The sequence below is a fragment of the Sceloporus undulatus genome, chromosome 4 (genome assembly GCF_019175285.1).
Source record: "Sceloporus undulatus isolate JIND9_A2432 ecotype Alabama chromosome 4, SceUnd_v1.1, whole genome shotgun sequence".
Taxonomy (NCBI): Eukaryota; Metazoa; Chordata; class Lepidosauria; order Squamata; family Phrynosomatidae; genus Sceloporus; species Sceloporus undulatus.
In genome coordinates, this window is record NC_056525.1 from 197,438,697 (window position 1) to 197,452,952 (window position 14,256).

General features: G+C 37.6%; 1 protein-coding gene across 4 annotated transcripts in view; it reads right to left on the bottom strand.

Moving 5' to 3' along the window:
- Positions 1-14,256, bottom strand: part of ST18 (ST18 C2H2C-type zinc finger transcription factor) — a 193,764-nt gene that overhangs the window by 76,248 nt on the left and 103,260 nt on the right. For all 4 annotated transcript variants that reach the window (XM_042465619.1, XM_042465617.1, XM_042465616.1 and 1 more), the window contains one exon: positions 1,097-1,275. In XM_042465619.1, coding sequence (XP_042321553.1) covers positions 1,097-1,275 — 179 coding nt within the window. The remainder of the gene's footprint in view (positions 1-1,096; positions 1,276-14,256) is intronic.

Below are 14,256 nucleotides of genomic sequence, written 5' to 3' on the forward strand. Positions count from 1 at the left end.
TAGGAATGCCTTTGCACAGCTAAGCTAGTGCACAAATTGTTCCTGGTCCCGGAAACACCAAACTTGGCCAACGTGATACATGAGTTAATTAAGGGATTATTTGGCTACAAGGAGAATATGACTCCCATGTTATATAACAAGTGCATTGACTAACAATCTACTAAACTACTGATTTTGAATTGGTACCTAAAAAGCCTTAACTTTGGTCCAGGCTGTCTGAAAGACAGTGGTGCTTTCTGCACTGCCATTTGGGACGTCCGGAGGACGTCCCATTTTAAAAAGGGGGCGTCTCTTTTAGACGCCCCATGGCCTAGTATGGACTCCGTCCGTACAAGATGGCGCCGGCCCTTCTACATGGCCGGCGCCATCTTTGTGTATCGGACGCTTAGCGTCCGTACGCATCGCGCCACTGCTGACGTAGCGAGCGCGCCCCTGGCGCCTCACTACGTCGCAAACGCGACGAAAAAAGAAGCTCCATTTTGGAGCTTCTTTTTTCGGTCCGCGCGGGAGTCGGGCCGTCTGAAGGCTCCGGCTCCCCCGCGGACCTACTGGCGGCGGCAGCAGACCGCCGCAAAGCAGCGGTCTGTACCCCGCCAGTGTCTTCCTATTTCAGTCTGCCCTGGTTTGAAGATACCTGAGAGACCTTCCTGCTGTCTAGGACTTTCTCCAGATACAATTAAGTGAACATTTGTATGGCTGAAAGTCCCTCATATTAATCACATGTATTTGTTAGGTGTTTATCAGACGAGCTCTTAAAGAGGTACTATTCCAGTGTGACTCCTCTATCTGCCTCCTGTTGCATGCTGGGATTGGCAGTTTTAAGGAGGGGTATTTAGAATTCTCAGGCAGAGAAGTTCAGCTCCTTAAAACTGCCAATCCCAGCATGCAACAGGAGGCTACTAGAGGAGTCACACTGGAATAGTACCTCTTTAAGAGCATAGTGTGATAAACACCTAAGTCTCAGCAATCACACAAAAGTTTTAAAAAATCACCCTTCCTCACAAGTAACACGATTATTTCCCTTACACACACACACACACTTTTCCCACTGAGAGCATTAGACTTGCATTCATTTGGAACCAATAATCCTTGATACCTGTTTGGCCAATGTTGCTTTTGTGCTGCAGTTCTGTCTTCTCCTCATTTTTCCCCTTGCCTTCCAGACTGGGGCTGTAATGGCGTGGTTTCATTAACAGAGACTTCCTTTTGTTCACTGGAACTCCCCAAAGCTGTTCTTCAGCTTTTCTCTTCTTTGCCATGGAGCTTTTGTAGGCACTGCATTTGTGTGAAATATTGACAGTGGAAAAAATTAATATGAAATACATTGTATAGATCTAGATTTTGTTTTCAAGAAGAGAAAGAAGACAAAATCACAAGGACTAATATGATTACAGTAGTAAACAGCTGGATCTTTGCATTAGATTTAGAAACTAAAGCTGTGTCTAAGAAACTAAAGAGGAAGGTACAGTTTAACTTCATCACACAATTTCTTTTTCATTGCTACTAAAAGTAACTGGGAGGGGGGAGACTGAAGAAGCTCTAAAGCATCCTTAATCCTGTGTAAAACATATGTTAATCTAAGCTATATTCTGGACTGCACTATATCCACACAGGAAGGGATAATAAAAGATTTATAGTGCTTTGCTAATCCCTAGAAAGAGCTAATGTAGAAATTACACTACCAGTTACATGTGTCAACTTTGCTATGCTCTGATGGACTGGGTTAAAGGATGCAACTTTCATCAGTGATCCCTGTTATTTCTCATGCCTGAGATGTTTCAGATGGATAGACAAACAAAAGAGTAGAGTTTCAGTTCAAAACTCTATTTGAGCTATTGCTGACCAACTTGAAATAATGAGACCAGACACATAACATGGGTTGTAAAAATGGGCCACTTTTATTTGAATTAAACTATTTAACTGTTTTTCAAAATTTGCAGAATTTGAAGGGATTAACCTGGTGCAGGTGCAGCTGAAGCAGGTGGTCTATTCCTCAGACCTCCTCCTCAGCTTCCTCTGGGCAAAACACTTTAACTCCAAGGGAAAAAAAAACACCCATAATTGGGTTATTCCTCAACCAGATCGCATCTGGAATGTTAAGCTGAGACTGGAATGTTAAACTGAGATTTCCTCCCTCAACTCACATTACTTGAGTGAGAATTATATCCCAGCCTAGCCCTAAGGAAGGTATCTCACCATCTCCCTATTCACATGACCTTGAGAGAAAGTTTAAGAGGCCTAACCTTCACCCAAAGAGGGTGCCAAGATGTTCACCAGAGAGCTAATTATCCGCCATCAACCGCAACTGACCACCTATTAAGTCCACAAAGTCCACACCTGGGTCAGTTTTCCAAGTCCCCAAACAACAGTGTGAGATAAGCGAAAAACCTTTAGAAAGGGGAGAAAATTCCTACCTGGCCCAGAAGGGACTGCTAAAGCCACATAGAAGCAGAGGTGGGAGGGTGGGACAATGATTCAAAGAGAAAAATGAGATGGGGTACTGTTGGCTATAAATAGAGGGACCATTCTAGCTAGTTTCAATAAGCCTACCAAGAGCGGTGAGACTGCCTTGGTGTCTTCCTCTGTTTGCCAAAGGCTGCATCTAAACTGCAAAATTAATGCAGTTTGACCCTGATTTAACTACCGTGGCACAATGATATGGAATTCTGGGTAATTCTGTGAGATATTTAGCCTTCTGTGACAAAGAGCTCGGGTGTCACAACACACTACAAATCCCAGGACACCATAGCATTGATCCATGGCTGTTAAAGCAATGTCAAATTGCATTAATTTTGCAGTGTAGCAGCAGCCTAAGAGAAAGGATTCTGTACTGACTTTGGGACTGAAGGTCTAACTGGCCATGCAGAGGTGTGCTGCACTACATTTTACATCCCAGTCCAGTGAAAATTAACAAAATCCTAGTGATAAGAACTGAGAATCAGCATATGAGGATATTTGAGTTGGTGAATCAGCATAGGTCAAACATAAGAAAACCCCATGATAGGTCTACTTTAGGGTCGTCATAAGTCAGAAACAACTTGAAGGCACACAACAACAACAACAACAACAACAACAACAACAACAACAGAAGTCTGCCATCATCCTCTGAATATTCTCTACTCTCACTATTTTAAAAAAAGGAAAGCAGTATTCATTGTCTGTTGTTCTCTCCCAGTTATGCAATATCAATAATAGCATTTATATTATAACTGTCACAGATGAAAAACTGCATTTATGGATCAGTGTAATCCACTCATTGGTCACTGGACCCCAGCTGCCCTAGGGAGCATCGCAAATCTACATGATGCCCCTGGTTGCTAGATTTTGCATTTGGCTCATTGATCTAGCTGAAAGATTTGCAAAAATCCCTCTCTCCAGACAGCTTCTTGTTGGTTACACATATTATGAGGCTCAACAGCATAAATTAATCCTTCCAAGGTAACTTATGTGCACTAAATTGGCTCCTGTTCTGATTGTTTTGGATGGGAGCATATGACTAACTTAAGCTTTTTGCTTTTTTTCTTTAATCCGTTCTGGCAAAGCATCTTCTTGGCAATCCACCATTACAAATATGAAGGACATGGAAACAAACGTGAAGATCCACACTGCTGCAGAAGTTAAAGTCCAATTGATGTGCATCTGAAATGGTAAACTGTATTGGTCTGTCATAATGCTTCACAAAGCATGAGGCCAAAATAATGGATCAATTCCAGTCCTTCCATTTTAAATCACTGTGGTACATATGACATATTTATCTGCTACAGCAAGGTAACTGCAACAGTGTGGTAAGAGTACATACCTTACATGCAAAGACTATTAATAAATATTAGCAGAGTAATTAAAAGGATGTACCAAGTTTCTGCTCTCATATAACCATTTTTTAAAATGAAAAATCACTTGTAAACTATTTTGCTGTGACAGATTAGTTCAAAAGATGACAGTGAATTCAGATGCATATATGCAAAATAACTTACAAAATTATTGGAAAGTAAATAGGAAATAACATTTCACAGTTTTCAAAATTCAGCTACTTTCTTTTTTATATATATATATTTTATTCTCGTTTTTATGTACATAAAAGAAAAAACATAGCGCAAACATAAAAAGGAAATACTTCATCCTGTTCTATACATAAATCATAGTGTTTTGTAATACATCTAGTCCTTTAAGTTTCCCTCCTTGTTGTAATTCCAAATACTTCCTTAACCCATATTTCTCACTTGTGTCTAGTTCAAACTACTTGTCGGATTTTCCTTTAATTTCTTAATTCTTTTTCCATTTATCTATCTGGAATCTACATCCTTTCTTAATCATTAAATGTTTACAATACATCTTAAATAGCGTTATTTCAAGGCTATCGATGTACCTCTTCGTTTAACCACCTAGCTTCCCAAAATTGTTGAACTGGGTACCAATCCTTTTCTATCCTGTCCATGTTTTTAAATTTTAAATATGCTGTAAGTTTGTCCATTTCTGCCATGTCCATAAGTTTTTGGAGCCATAAATCTATACTTGGAGTATTGTTATCCTTCCAAAATTGTGCTATAAGTAGCCTAGCAGCTGTTATCATATACAACATTATTCTTCCTTGTACTTTTTCTATCTCTATTGGCAGCTTATTTGTCATGTTTAGGAGGTATAGTTCTGGTTTAAGTTCGAATTTTATTTTTAACATATTCTCAATTATTGTATGGATCTTTTTCCAATAGATTTTCAATTTGGGGCACCGCCACCACATGTGGTACCATGTTCCTTTTGCCTCGTTGCACTTCTAACATTTATTAGATCTTTTATTATCAATCATTGCCAGTCTTCTAGGAGTTAGATACCAGCGATTCTCCATCTTCCAATGATTTTCCCTTAGACTTTGTGAATATGTAAACTCCTTAGTCTTCTTTCTGGCCTGTTCCCAACTTTCTATTTCAATGGTGTGCCCACAGTCCGTAGCCCATTTAATCATTGCATCCGATATTATTTCTTTTTCTTGGTCAATTTTTAATAGAAATTGGTATAATTTGGATACTCTTTTTTTTTTCTTCTCCTAATAATATTTTATCAAGTTCCTCCATATTTCCTTCAATTCCATGCAGCTTTACATCCATTTTATAACGTTCTTTTAGTTGTGTGTATAAGAACCAGTTCATCTTCGTATCTATAAGAGTTAATTCCTCCAGTGTTTTCATTTGATAGCTGCCATCTTTGTTTTTGTTTAATAAATCTTTGTAGTTTAGCCATTTATCAGTTAATGTCCATCTTCCGAAAAAGGCTTCTTGCATTGATGTCCATTGGGGCAGTTTTCCATAGATCTTCTTTTTTATTTTCTCCCACGTTATTAATAACACTTTTCTAATCATGTGTTGCATAAATTCTTTATGAACTTTGGCTTTTTCATAACACATATAAGCATGCCAACCAAATCTATTGTTGAACCCCTCTAATTTTAACATGTTTTGGTTTTCAAGTTTTACCCAGTCTGTGATCCAATTTAGTATATTTGCTTGATAATACAACTCTAAATTCGGCACTCCTCCCCCTCCATCCTTCTTTTGTCTTGTCATTGTCTTCCATTTGATTCGTGCTTTTTTATTTTCCCATATAAAATTCCTGATATCTCTATGCCATTCTCTGAATGTAGATTCTTTGATGTGGATTGGTATCATTTGGAATAAGAAGTTTATTTTTGATAACACCATCATTTTTATAGTTTCTATTCTTCCTAATAGAGATATCTCTAATTGGGACCATTTTTTAAGATCTTCCTTAATTTTCATCCAAAGTTTTTTATAGTTATTTTCAAAAAGATCCGCATTCTTACTAGTTAACCATATTCCTAGGTATCTTACTTTTTTTTCCACTTTACAGTTTGATATCTTTTCAATTTCTTGCTCTTCCATTTTGGAGAGATTTTTGGTTAAGATTGCAGTTTTGTTTTTATTGATTTTAAATCCTGCCACTTTCCCGAATTCTTCAAAACTTTAAAACAAGTTGTTAACTTGTATTATGGGATCCTCTAACATTACCACTAGGTCGTCTGCAAACAGCTTAAGCTTATATTCTTTATCTTTTACTTTGATTCCTGAGATTTCCTTGTTTCTTCTAATATTGTTAGCTAGAATTTCTATAATTGTTATGAAGAGTAGTGGTGACAGAGGGCAGCCCTGACGCGTTCCTTTACATATGTTAAATGTTTTAGTTTTCCTTCCATTGATTATTAGTTGAGCTTTCTGATCCAGATAGATATTTTCAATATAGTTTAGAAAATTCGCCCCTACTTTCATTCTTTTTAGAACTTCTTTCATGAAATTCCAGTTCACTTTGTCGAAGGCTTTCTCCGCGTCCGCGAATATTAAAGCCAGCTTATCTCCTTTATTTATTTCATAGTACTCCAAAATATCTATTACAGTGGTGCCTCGGGTTACGAAAGTAATTCGTTCCGCGGCCGCTTTCGTAACCCGAAAAGCCTTCGTAAGCCGAATTGCCATAGGCGCTAATGGGGAAAAGCCGCGATTCCGTGCGAAAAAGCCGAAAAAAGCACCAAAAGTTTTTTCGTAACCCGAAAAAACATTCGTAACCCGGAACAATAATTCCCTATGGGATTTTTTCGTATCCCGAAAATTTCGTAACCTGGGTATTTCGTATCCCGAGGTACCACTGTATTGTTCTCATGTTTTCTTTTATATATCTGGCAGGCAGAAATCCATTCTGGTCTATATTGATATATCCTTCCAAAACTTTTTAAAATCTTTTTGCTAAAATTGATGTTAGAATTTTGTAATCCGTATTCAGGAGGGATAGAGGTCTATAGTTGGTCATTTCAGATTTATCCTTCAATTCTTTTGGTATTAATACAATGTTCGCAGCTTTCCAAGTTTCTGGTAGGCCATGATTCCTGATATCATTTAGAGTATTTAACAATGGTACTTTAAGTTCTTCTTTGAATATTTTATAGTAATTTGCTGAGTAGCCATGTGGGCCTGGAGCTTTGTTGGATTTTAAATCATTTATAGCTTCTTCCACTTCCTCCATGGAGAAGGCTGCATTCAAAATTATTTGCTGATTTTTGGATATTTCTGTTATTTCTTGTTTTTCTAAATATTTAGTTATTTCCTGTATTGGGACTTCCTCATCTTTATATAAATCCAGATAGTAATCTTTGAAGGCATCCATTATGCCTTCTTGAGTTCTTTCCATCTTCCCTTTGATCTTAATCTCTATAATTGTGTTTTCTTCTTTTTGTTGTCTCAATCTGTTTGATAGCCATTTCCCATTTTTGTTCGCTGATTCAAAATGTTTTTGCTTCATTAATTTTATTTTCTTGGCTACTTGTTTCGTAACTTCCTTATTCAATTGCTTTCTCCAAAATTTTAGTTGTTTATCAAGTTTGTCGCTTGTGGGTTCTTTATTAAGTTGCCGTTCCACCATTTTGATTTTCCCTTCGATAATTTCCAGTTCTTGATTCCATTTTCTTTTCATCTCTGTTCCTTTTTGAATAAAAAAACCCCTCATGACCGCCTTGGAAGCATCCCATGCTGTTTTCATTAATACCTCTCCATTGCAGTTTTCTTGGAAATAGTTCTTCAACATTAACTTGGCTTCTTCAATTATTTTTGTTATGATTTAAAAGAAAATCATTCAATCTCCAGTTGAACTGTTTCTTTTGACCTTCTATAGTCATAGTTAGCAAGTTATGGTCTGAAATTAATTTAGGTAGAATGTCAATATTTTTAACTTTTGTAGAAAGTGTTGTAGATATCTGGAACATATCTATTCGTGACGTGGACTTATAAACTTCTGAAAAAAAAAGTATGTCCCGGGTTGTCTGGATAGAATTTTCTCCACACATCCACTAATTTCCATTCTTCTTGTAGTTCAAAGAAAGTAGTGGGAAGTTTCCCTTTTTTTCCCCCCTTATTTCTCTGCTGCTTCCTATCCTGTCTGGGGTCTATCACTGCATTCCAGTCCCCTAAAGCGATAATGTTTTCATATTCTTGTTGTCTCAGTTGTTCATTTAAATTCCTATAAAAGGCATGTTGTTTTTCATTTGGAGCATAAATGCCCACTATAAGATATTTAATATCATTCTGTAAAATTTCTATTCCTAAAGAGTGGCCTTCCTCATCCTGAAAGATTTTTTTTGCCGCTATTTTGTTGTTAATGTACATCACAATTCCACTTTTCTTCTTCTCATTCAGAGAAACAAATGATTGGCCTAATTTGTTATTCTTCAAGTACTCATGGTCTTTTTGTTTTATCTTAATTTCTTGAAGGCAGATAATGTCCAGTTTCTTTTTAAGTAAATAATGGAAACTTTATTACGTTTAAATTTGGAGTTCAGTCCCTTCACATTCCAGGAGGCTAGTTTTAAATCCATTTTTCAAATTTATTAGTTTCTTACCAAATTATTGGTTTAACTTATGTTATGTATCTTCTTCCGTTATTTCCCCTTCTGGGAGATTACTTCTTTTTCCTTCCTGTCTGTTTGCTTCTGTTCTTTTCCGAGCTTCTTCCTCTTCTCTTAATTTACGTTCCAAATATCTTGTCATCATTGATCTTTCTTCCTGTGATTCCTTTCCTCCTTCTGATCTTATTTTCTTTAGGAAGTCTTTAGCTTTAAAAATTGAATTAATTCTATACCTCTTCTGTTTAAACAGCACAGATATGCCTTCAATTCTATCCTATGAATAGTATTAAAATTCAGCTACTTTCACAGTCACATCATTTAAAAAACTTTTAGTCTATATGCTGTCACTATAATATGTATGCACTCAGGTGCACCCATGAATTTTAATATTAAGTCTACTCATGTGAGGTTTTAGTAGAGCAGCTTATGCTCATGTTAAGTTTGTTGTAGACATCAGGACCAGAGCTTGGAAACATCTTGGAAACATCTAGTTACTAACAACTAATTAGATGTTGCAATTACCTATCAGAAACAACTAATTATCTTTTACAAATATTTATTTGTTGTTGTTAACTGCTATCAACTTCAGCTTGTTTGTGTGTGTGTGACAGAATATGTGACTGCTTTGTGTTCCCTTTTAAATTTGGCAAATTGATACAAGTGAATGTTTTTGCTACATATGTGTATGTAAGGAGAGATGACATTCTAGGGTGGCAATTGGAGGGAAAGCAAAGAAAGAGGATGCAGAGATGGAATTCTGAGGTGAAGTATTGTTGTTATTGTTGTTGTTGTTGTTGTGACAGATTATGTGCATGCTTTGGGCTGGAAGGGAAGGGAAGAGGATGGCATCCAGGCAGGAGGCAAGGGCTTTGAAGGTGGCATTTGACTGAAAGCGAAGGGAAGGGAAGAGGCTGACATTCGGGGGGGGGGGGGGGGGGGGGGGGGAGGGGAGGGGAGAAGGGGGGATCGGGGGGGGGGAGGCAAGGGCTTCGGAGGTGGCATTGGGCTGGAAGCGAAGGGAAGGGAAGAGGTTCCAAAGAGGAGGACATGCTGGGCTGAAAGCAAAGGGGAAGCTAGAAGCTGGCATTCAGAGGGAAGGTTGTGGAAACCCATGACTTTGGGAGAGTCCCACTCTCTCAGCCTCAGGGGAAAGGCAATGGCAAATCTCCTCGGAACCAGTCTTGCCATGAAAACCCCAGGATGGGGTCGTTTTAGGGTTGTCATAATCTGCAATGACCCAAATGCACACACACACCTGGAGGTTATTAAATTTGACAAGTTGACAGAATATGCGCACACTGCCACCAGTTTTTTTTTCTAAAAAGGAGGGGAGAAAGCGCCCATTCGGTTGGCCAATGGTTGTAGGATATGTCACCTTTGACGAAAGTGGAAGTGAATTTGATTGACAATAAAGGAGGCTCCATTTTTAAACAGTACGACAAATGTGAACTTCAGAGGGGCAAATTGCATCGATCAAAGTAATGGGTAGCCAAAACTTCTATCCAACCAAGGAATAACTTTGGAATACCTCCCTATGCACAGAGATTTTGGGAAGGATATTGAAATAAAATACCAGAAGTTGTTCCAGTGTTTTCAATTATCTTTGCAGTGTTAAGTCCTATATCGGTAAAGATTCAATTTCATTTTAAAGAAATCCAGTTTATTTCAAATGCCCCATTATAGTTTTCAACACTAATTTTAAAGGTAATTATTTTAATTGCTATAATGTTGTTGTGAAGATAATGTATCACATTATTTAATATGATACTGATTAAAGGTACTTTGTGGGGAGGGAACGTTGGACATTTTCTATAATTTGAATTTGAATTTTTATAATTTATAATTTGAATACTGATTTTTTTTTATTTAAAAGTAACAGATATGTAGCAAATGTTGCTAACAATTACTCTAACAATTTCATGTTACAGTACTCATTAAAATGATTGATGTTAACAAAACAATTTACTCTTGCTGTTATTTCTCTCTGTCTTGGGTGTTACCAGACAAATCACTTAATCTTCACACTATGGTGCTGTGATATTTTCAAGCTAGGATGATGCAAGAAAGGAAGAGAAAATTGTGGTGAAATGACACCAGAGAAGGAGCACTTGGTAATGGCTAACAGCCATGAAGAGTTGGCTGGTGGATGGCTGCTGTGAGGGCCACAAATCCTCTCCAGGATTTATTGGTGCTTTTCTTGTAGTTCCTCTGAGTTGTAGTAGAACTCTGCTGGTGAAAAGATGAGGCACAGCACTAACTTCCATTACAACACTAAACAGCTGCAGGAGGAGCAGCTGAAATCTTAAATTGTGTCAGCATAGACTAAATATCTGCCAGCAGGGTTGCACTCTTCTGGTACTACTACACAATCCTGAACTGAACTGAACACTACCACAGTGTAACATATGAGAAGCAGTGAATGCACATAACTGTCACCCCATTGCAAAATGCACAATGCAAAATACGCAGTAGACAGAGGCATTGTGCAATGTACATTGACACAAAACTCTAGTGCATTTTTAAATATGGACAATGGCTTTGCATGCAAGACTCTGCTCCTGCCACTATCAGCTGGATACTTCTGTTCCAAATGGTCCAAAAATGTCACTCTGCATACATAAGACAACGTATGACTACTTATGTCACCAGCAGACGTGGATCCACCAAAAGTGGATTCTGTGGCCTTGCGGCAAAGCATCTTACAGTTGATCCTGCAATCATCAAAATGCTTTTAAAAAGTGGCTTTGGGTTGTCTGTCAAGATATATTTCACACACTCCGTAAATGTTTTTTTTTTTTTTTTACACAAAATCATCATAGGAAATCTTCCCATCTTCATGGGAAAGCAATGGGCACAATTTTAATATCCACACAAAACTATTCAATGCTATTCAGTTTAAGGTGGTCATTCTTGCCATCTTTATTTTAGATGAACTTCAGCATTACCATTTGTCCTATTTATCACACCATTAAAGCTGATTAGTTAGTGCCAATGCAAATTGTAGTCCCTTAGAAGAAGAGTCAGCTACACCAAGTCAAAGATCCAGCTAGTCTACAATACGAAGCTTCTGGACCCCCCCCCCCCACAAAAAAAGAACTCACTTCCAGTTCCTTCGCAACAACTGATATTCACCATGACTAGAAATCACAGACAGAATTATCCTGTATGCATTTGACCTGGCTGTTAGTCTCTTTTATTGTTTTATTCTGTGAAATGCCATGTACATTTATTTATGATTATATGAATAATGATGATGATTATATATCTAGACCTTTTTAAAAGCCATCTAGCATTGAAAGCCACATTCTGTGGCAGCAGATTCCTCAAATTAATTATGTGTTTTGTGAAAATAATTACTTAATTAGAAGAAATACAGTGGTCCCTCCACATTCACTGAGGTTAGCATAACAGAACTCCCGTGAATGTGGAAAAATCACAAATAAAAAACCACTGATATTTTTACCTGAGAGAACACATCTCCAGGTCATCCAGTGAAATTCTATGGTCAATATCTGACACATGTTGATCATAGAATCATGCTGGAGGACCTACAAATGCCTAGAGAGGTGTTTTCTCTAGAAACTTCTATGTTTTCCAGCAAAACTCTATGATCAGATTAAAGCAGAATCATGATGGAGGACCTATAGATTTCTAGATAGAACATATTGATCAAAACAGCAAGTAGTCAAATCCCCAAAAGTCAAATCTGAAAATGTGGAGGCATGCATGACTGTATTCCTATGTCTGTTCTGCATCTTTTGCCAGTAAAGTTGATTGACTGACCCTTAATTTGAATATTATGAGAGTGGTTATTTCTGTTCACCTGCTTTACACCTTGCATTGTTTTACAACTATATCTCTCATTGCTTGCCTGTTTGTAAACTAAAAAGTAGAGACGTGAATCCAGTTCAGCCAAATCCCAAAACTAATTGGGTCGATTTAACGAATGTAAATGAGGTCCAGTTGGATGATCAGTCCAGCTCACATTTTGACTATTCTGAACTGGCTTGGACTGATTTGGTGAGCCGCACAATATATATATATATATATTACACACACACACACACACACACACACACACACATATATATATAAATAGTGTCTCCTTGGCATGCAAAGACAATATCATTTAAGGAAAACACTAGAGTAGTGATGGGGATGAGAGGAAAAGAACTGGGCTTTTTTCTTTGACAGGTTTGATGTGCTACAAAATCTCAGCAGGACTCTTCAGCACCACTCTTGGGCTGGGATCCATTATTGGGCTCCTCCAGACAGGGCAAATGAATTGGGAGATTTGAGTATTTTCTGTTGTAGTTCTTGGAGTGGTACATTAAAAAAAACACAGAAGAAAGCAAAGTAAAAAAGCAAGGCAAAGCAAAGCAAAGCAGACCTATCTGTCTGAATCTGAAAAATTTAGGTCCTTCTTAGGGGGCTACCAGACTTCCATATTTCATGTCAATTAAAAGTATTTTTGAAGTTTGCAGTCATTTTTATTTTCTAATGAAAATGAATGGGAGCTATAAATATTTGGATCCACAATGGGCTGGATCTGATCTGAATCAACCCCAGCTAAGGAGATTATCACATGCAAAATCTGCTCGGGTTAACGGGGTTGTAACTGTCAGTGATGGATCTTATCCCATTTCCCCATGCCCAGGCAGTAGGTAGCCTGTATCCAACCCAGACTTCTCTGGCACCTTTTTAAGAATAGGAAAATCCCGTTCTTGAAAAGGTGCTAGAGAGGCTCAAATTAGATATGGACTGCCTACTGCTCAGGCACAGGGCAATGTGATAAGATCTGTCACTGATGGTTACAACCCATGTATAACCCAGGGTGGATTTCATGTGCAGTAATCTCCTAAATCAATGTCAAATACAAATCACTGAATTGGGTTAAGAACAGAACTGGGGGTCCTTTCTACAGAACTATTAAAAACTTCAAGTCTTGAATTCTATTATTAGTTCCAATTAGAGTGGACCCATGATATCAGCAGTATTCACATATGTATATTTATTAAGTCTAGTCAGGACCAATTAATAGGATTCAGGCTCCAAGCCTGAGTTCTATATTTGCAATAATTTTGTCTTGTACTCAACAATGCTCAACTATTTTGGTTTTCTGACTCTGTACTGTCTGGGGTCTACATTACTCTTTGCCTGAAAAAAAAAAAAACCTTAAGCAAAACAAAGTTGCTGGTACTATCAAGGGAGAGAGCCAGTGTGGTGTAGTGGCTTGAGCATTGGACTACAACACTAGAGTTGAGGATTTGAATCTCTGCTTGGACATGGAAACCCATTGAGTGACTTTAGGCAAGCTCAGAGGGAGGGAAAGACAAACCCCATAATAACAGTGGCAACAACAAGAACTAGGATCAGGGGAGAGAATATATGACTATATAAATAATTATAGAATCTTTGAGCTGGAAAATGCACATACTTGAAATTTTCTGCCCAAATCAGAACTGCTTTGTTGTACATTTGTACTGATTTATTTCACATTATTTCTTTTTTATGCAGTGGCACAGTAGGCAAGGTTGGGTTCCTTTGATAGGCACTTTCATTTAATATTTATTTTGAAAACTGGGAAGCTGTATTAAAATTGGTCCTTCATACTGGAAAATAATATATACTGTATACGATAACAAGTTGTAAAACAACACTTTCATGATTAAGGCCCATAATCTGAATGTCAGTTTTTCAAGGTGCTTTGCTATTCAAATTACTTCTAAAAAGACAATCACTCTCCACTATAATAATGTTTTCATTTTAAAATAACCTTTCTATGCAACTGATGCTTTGATTGGCTAAATATTTTCAGATCCTTCTCATTAAATTCAAATAGAAAGAACACCAGT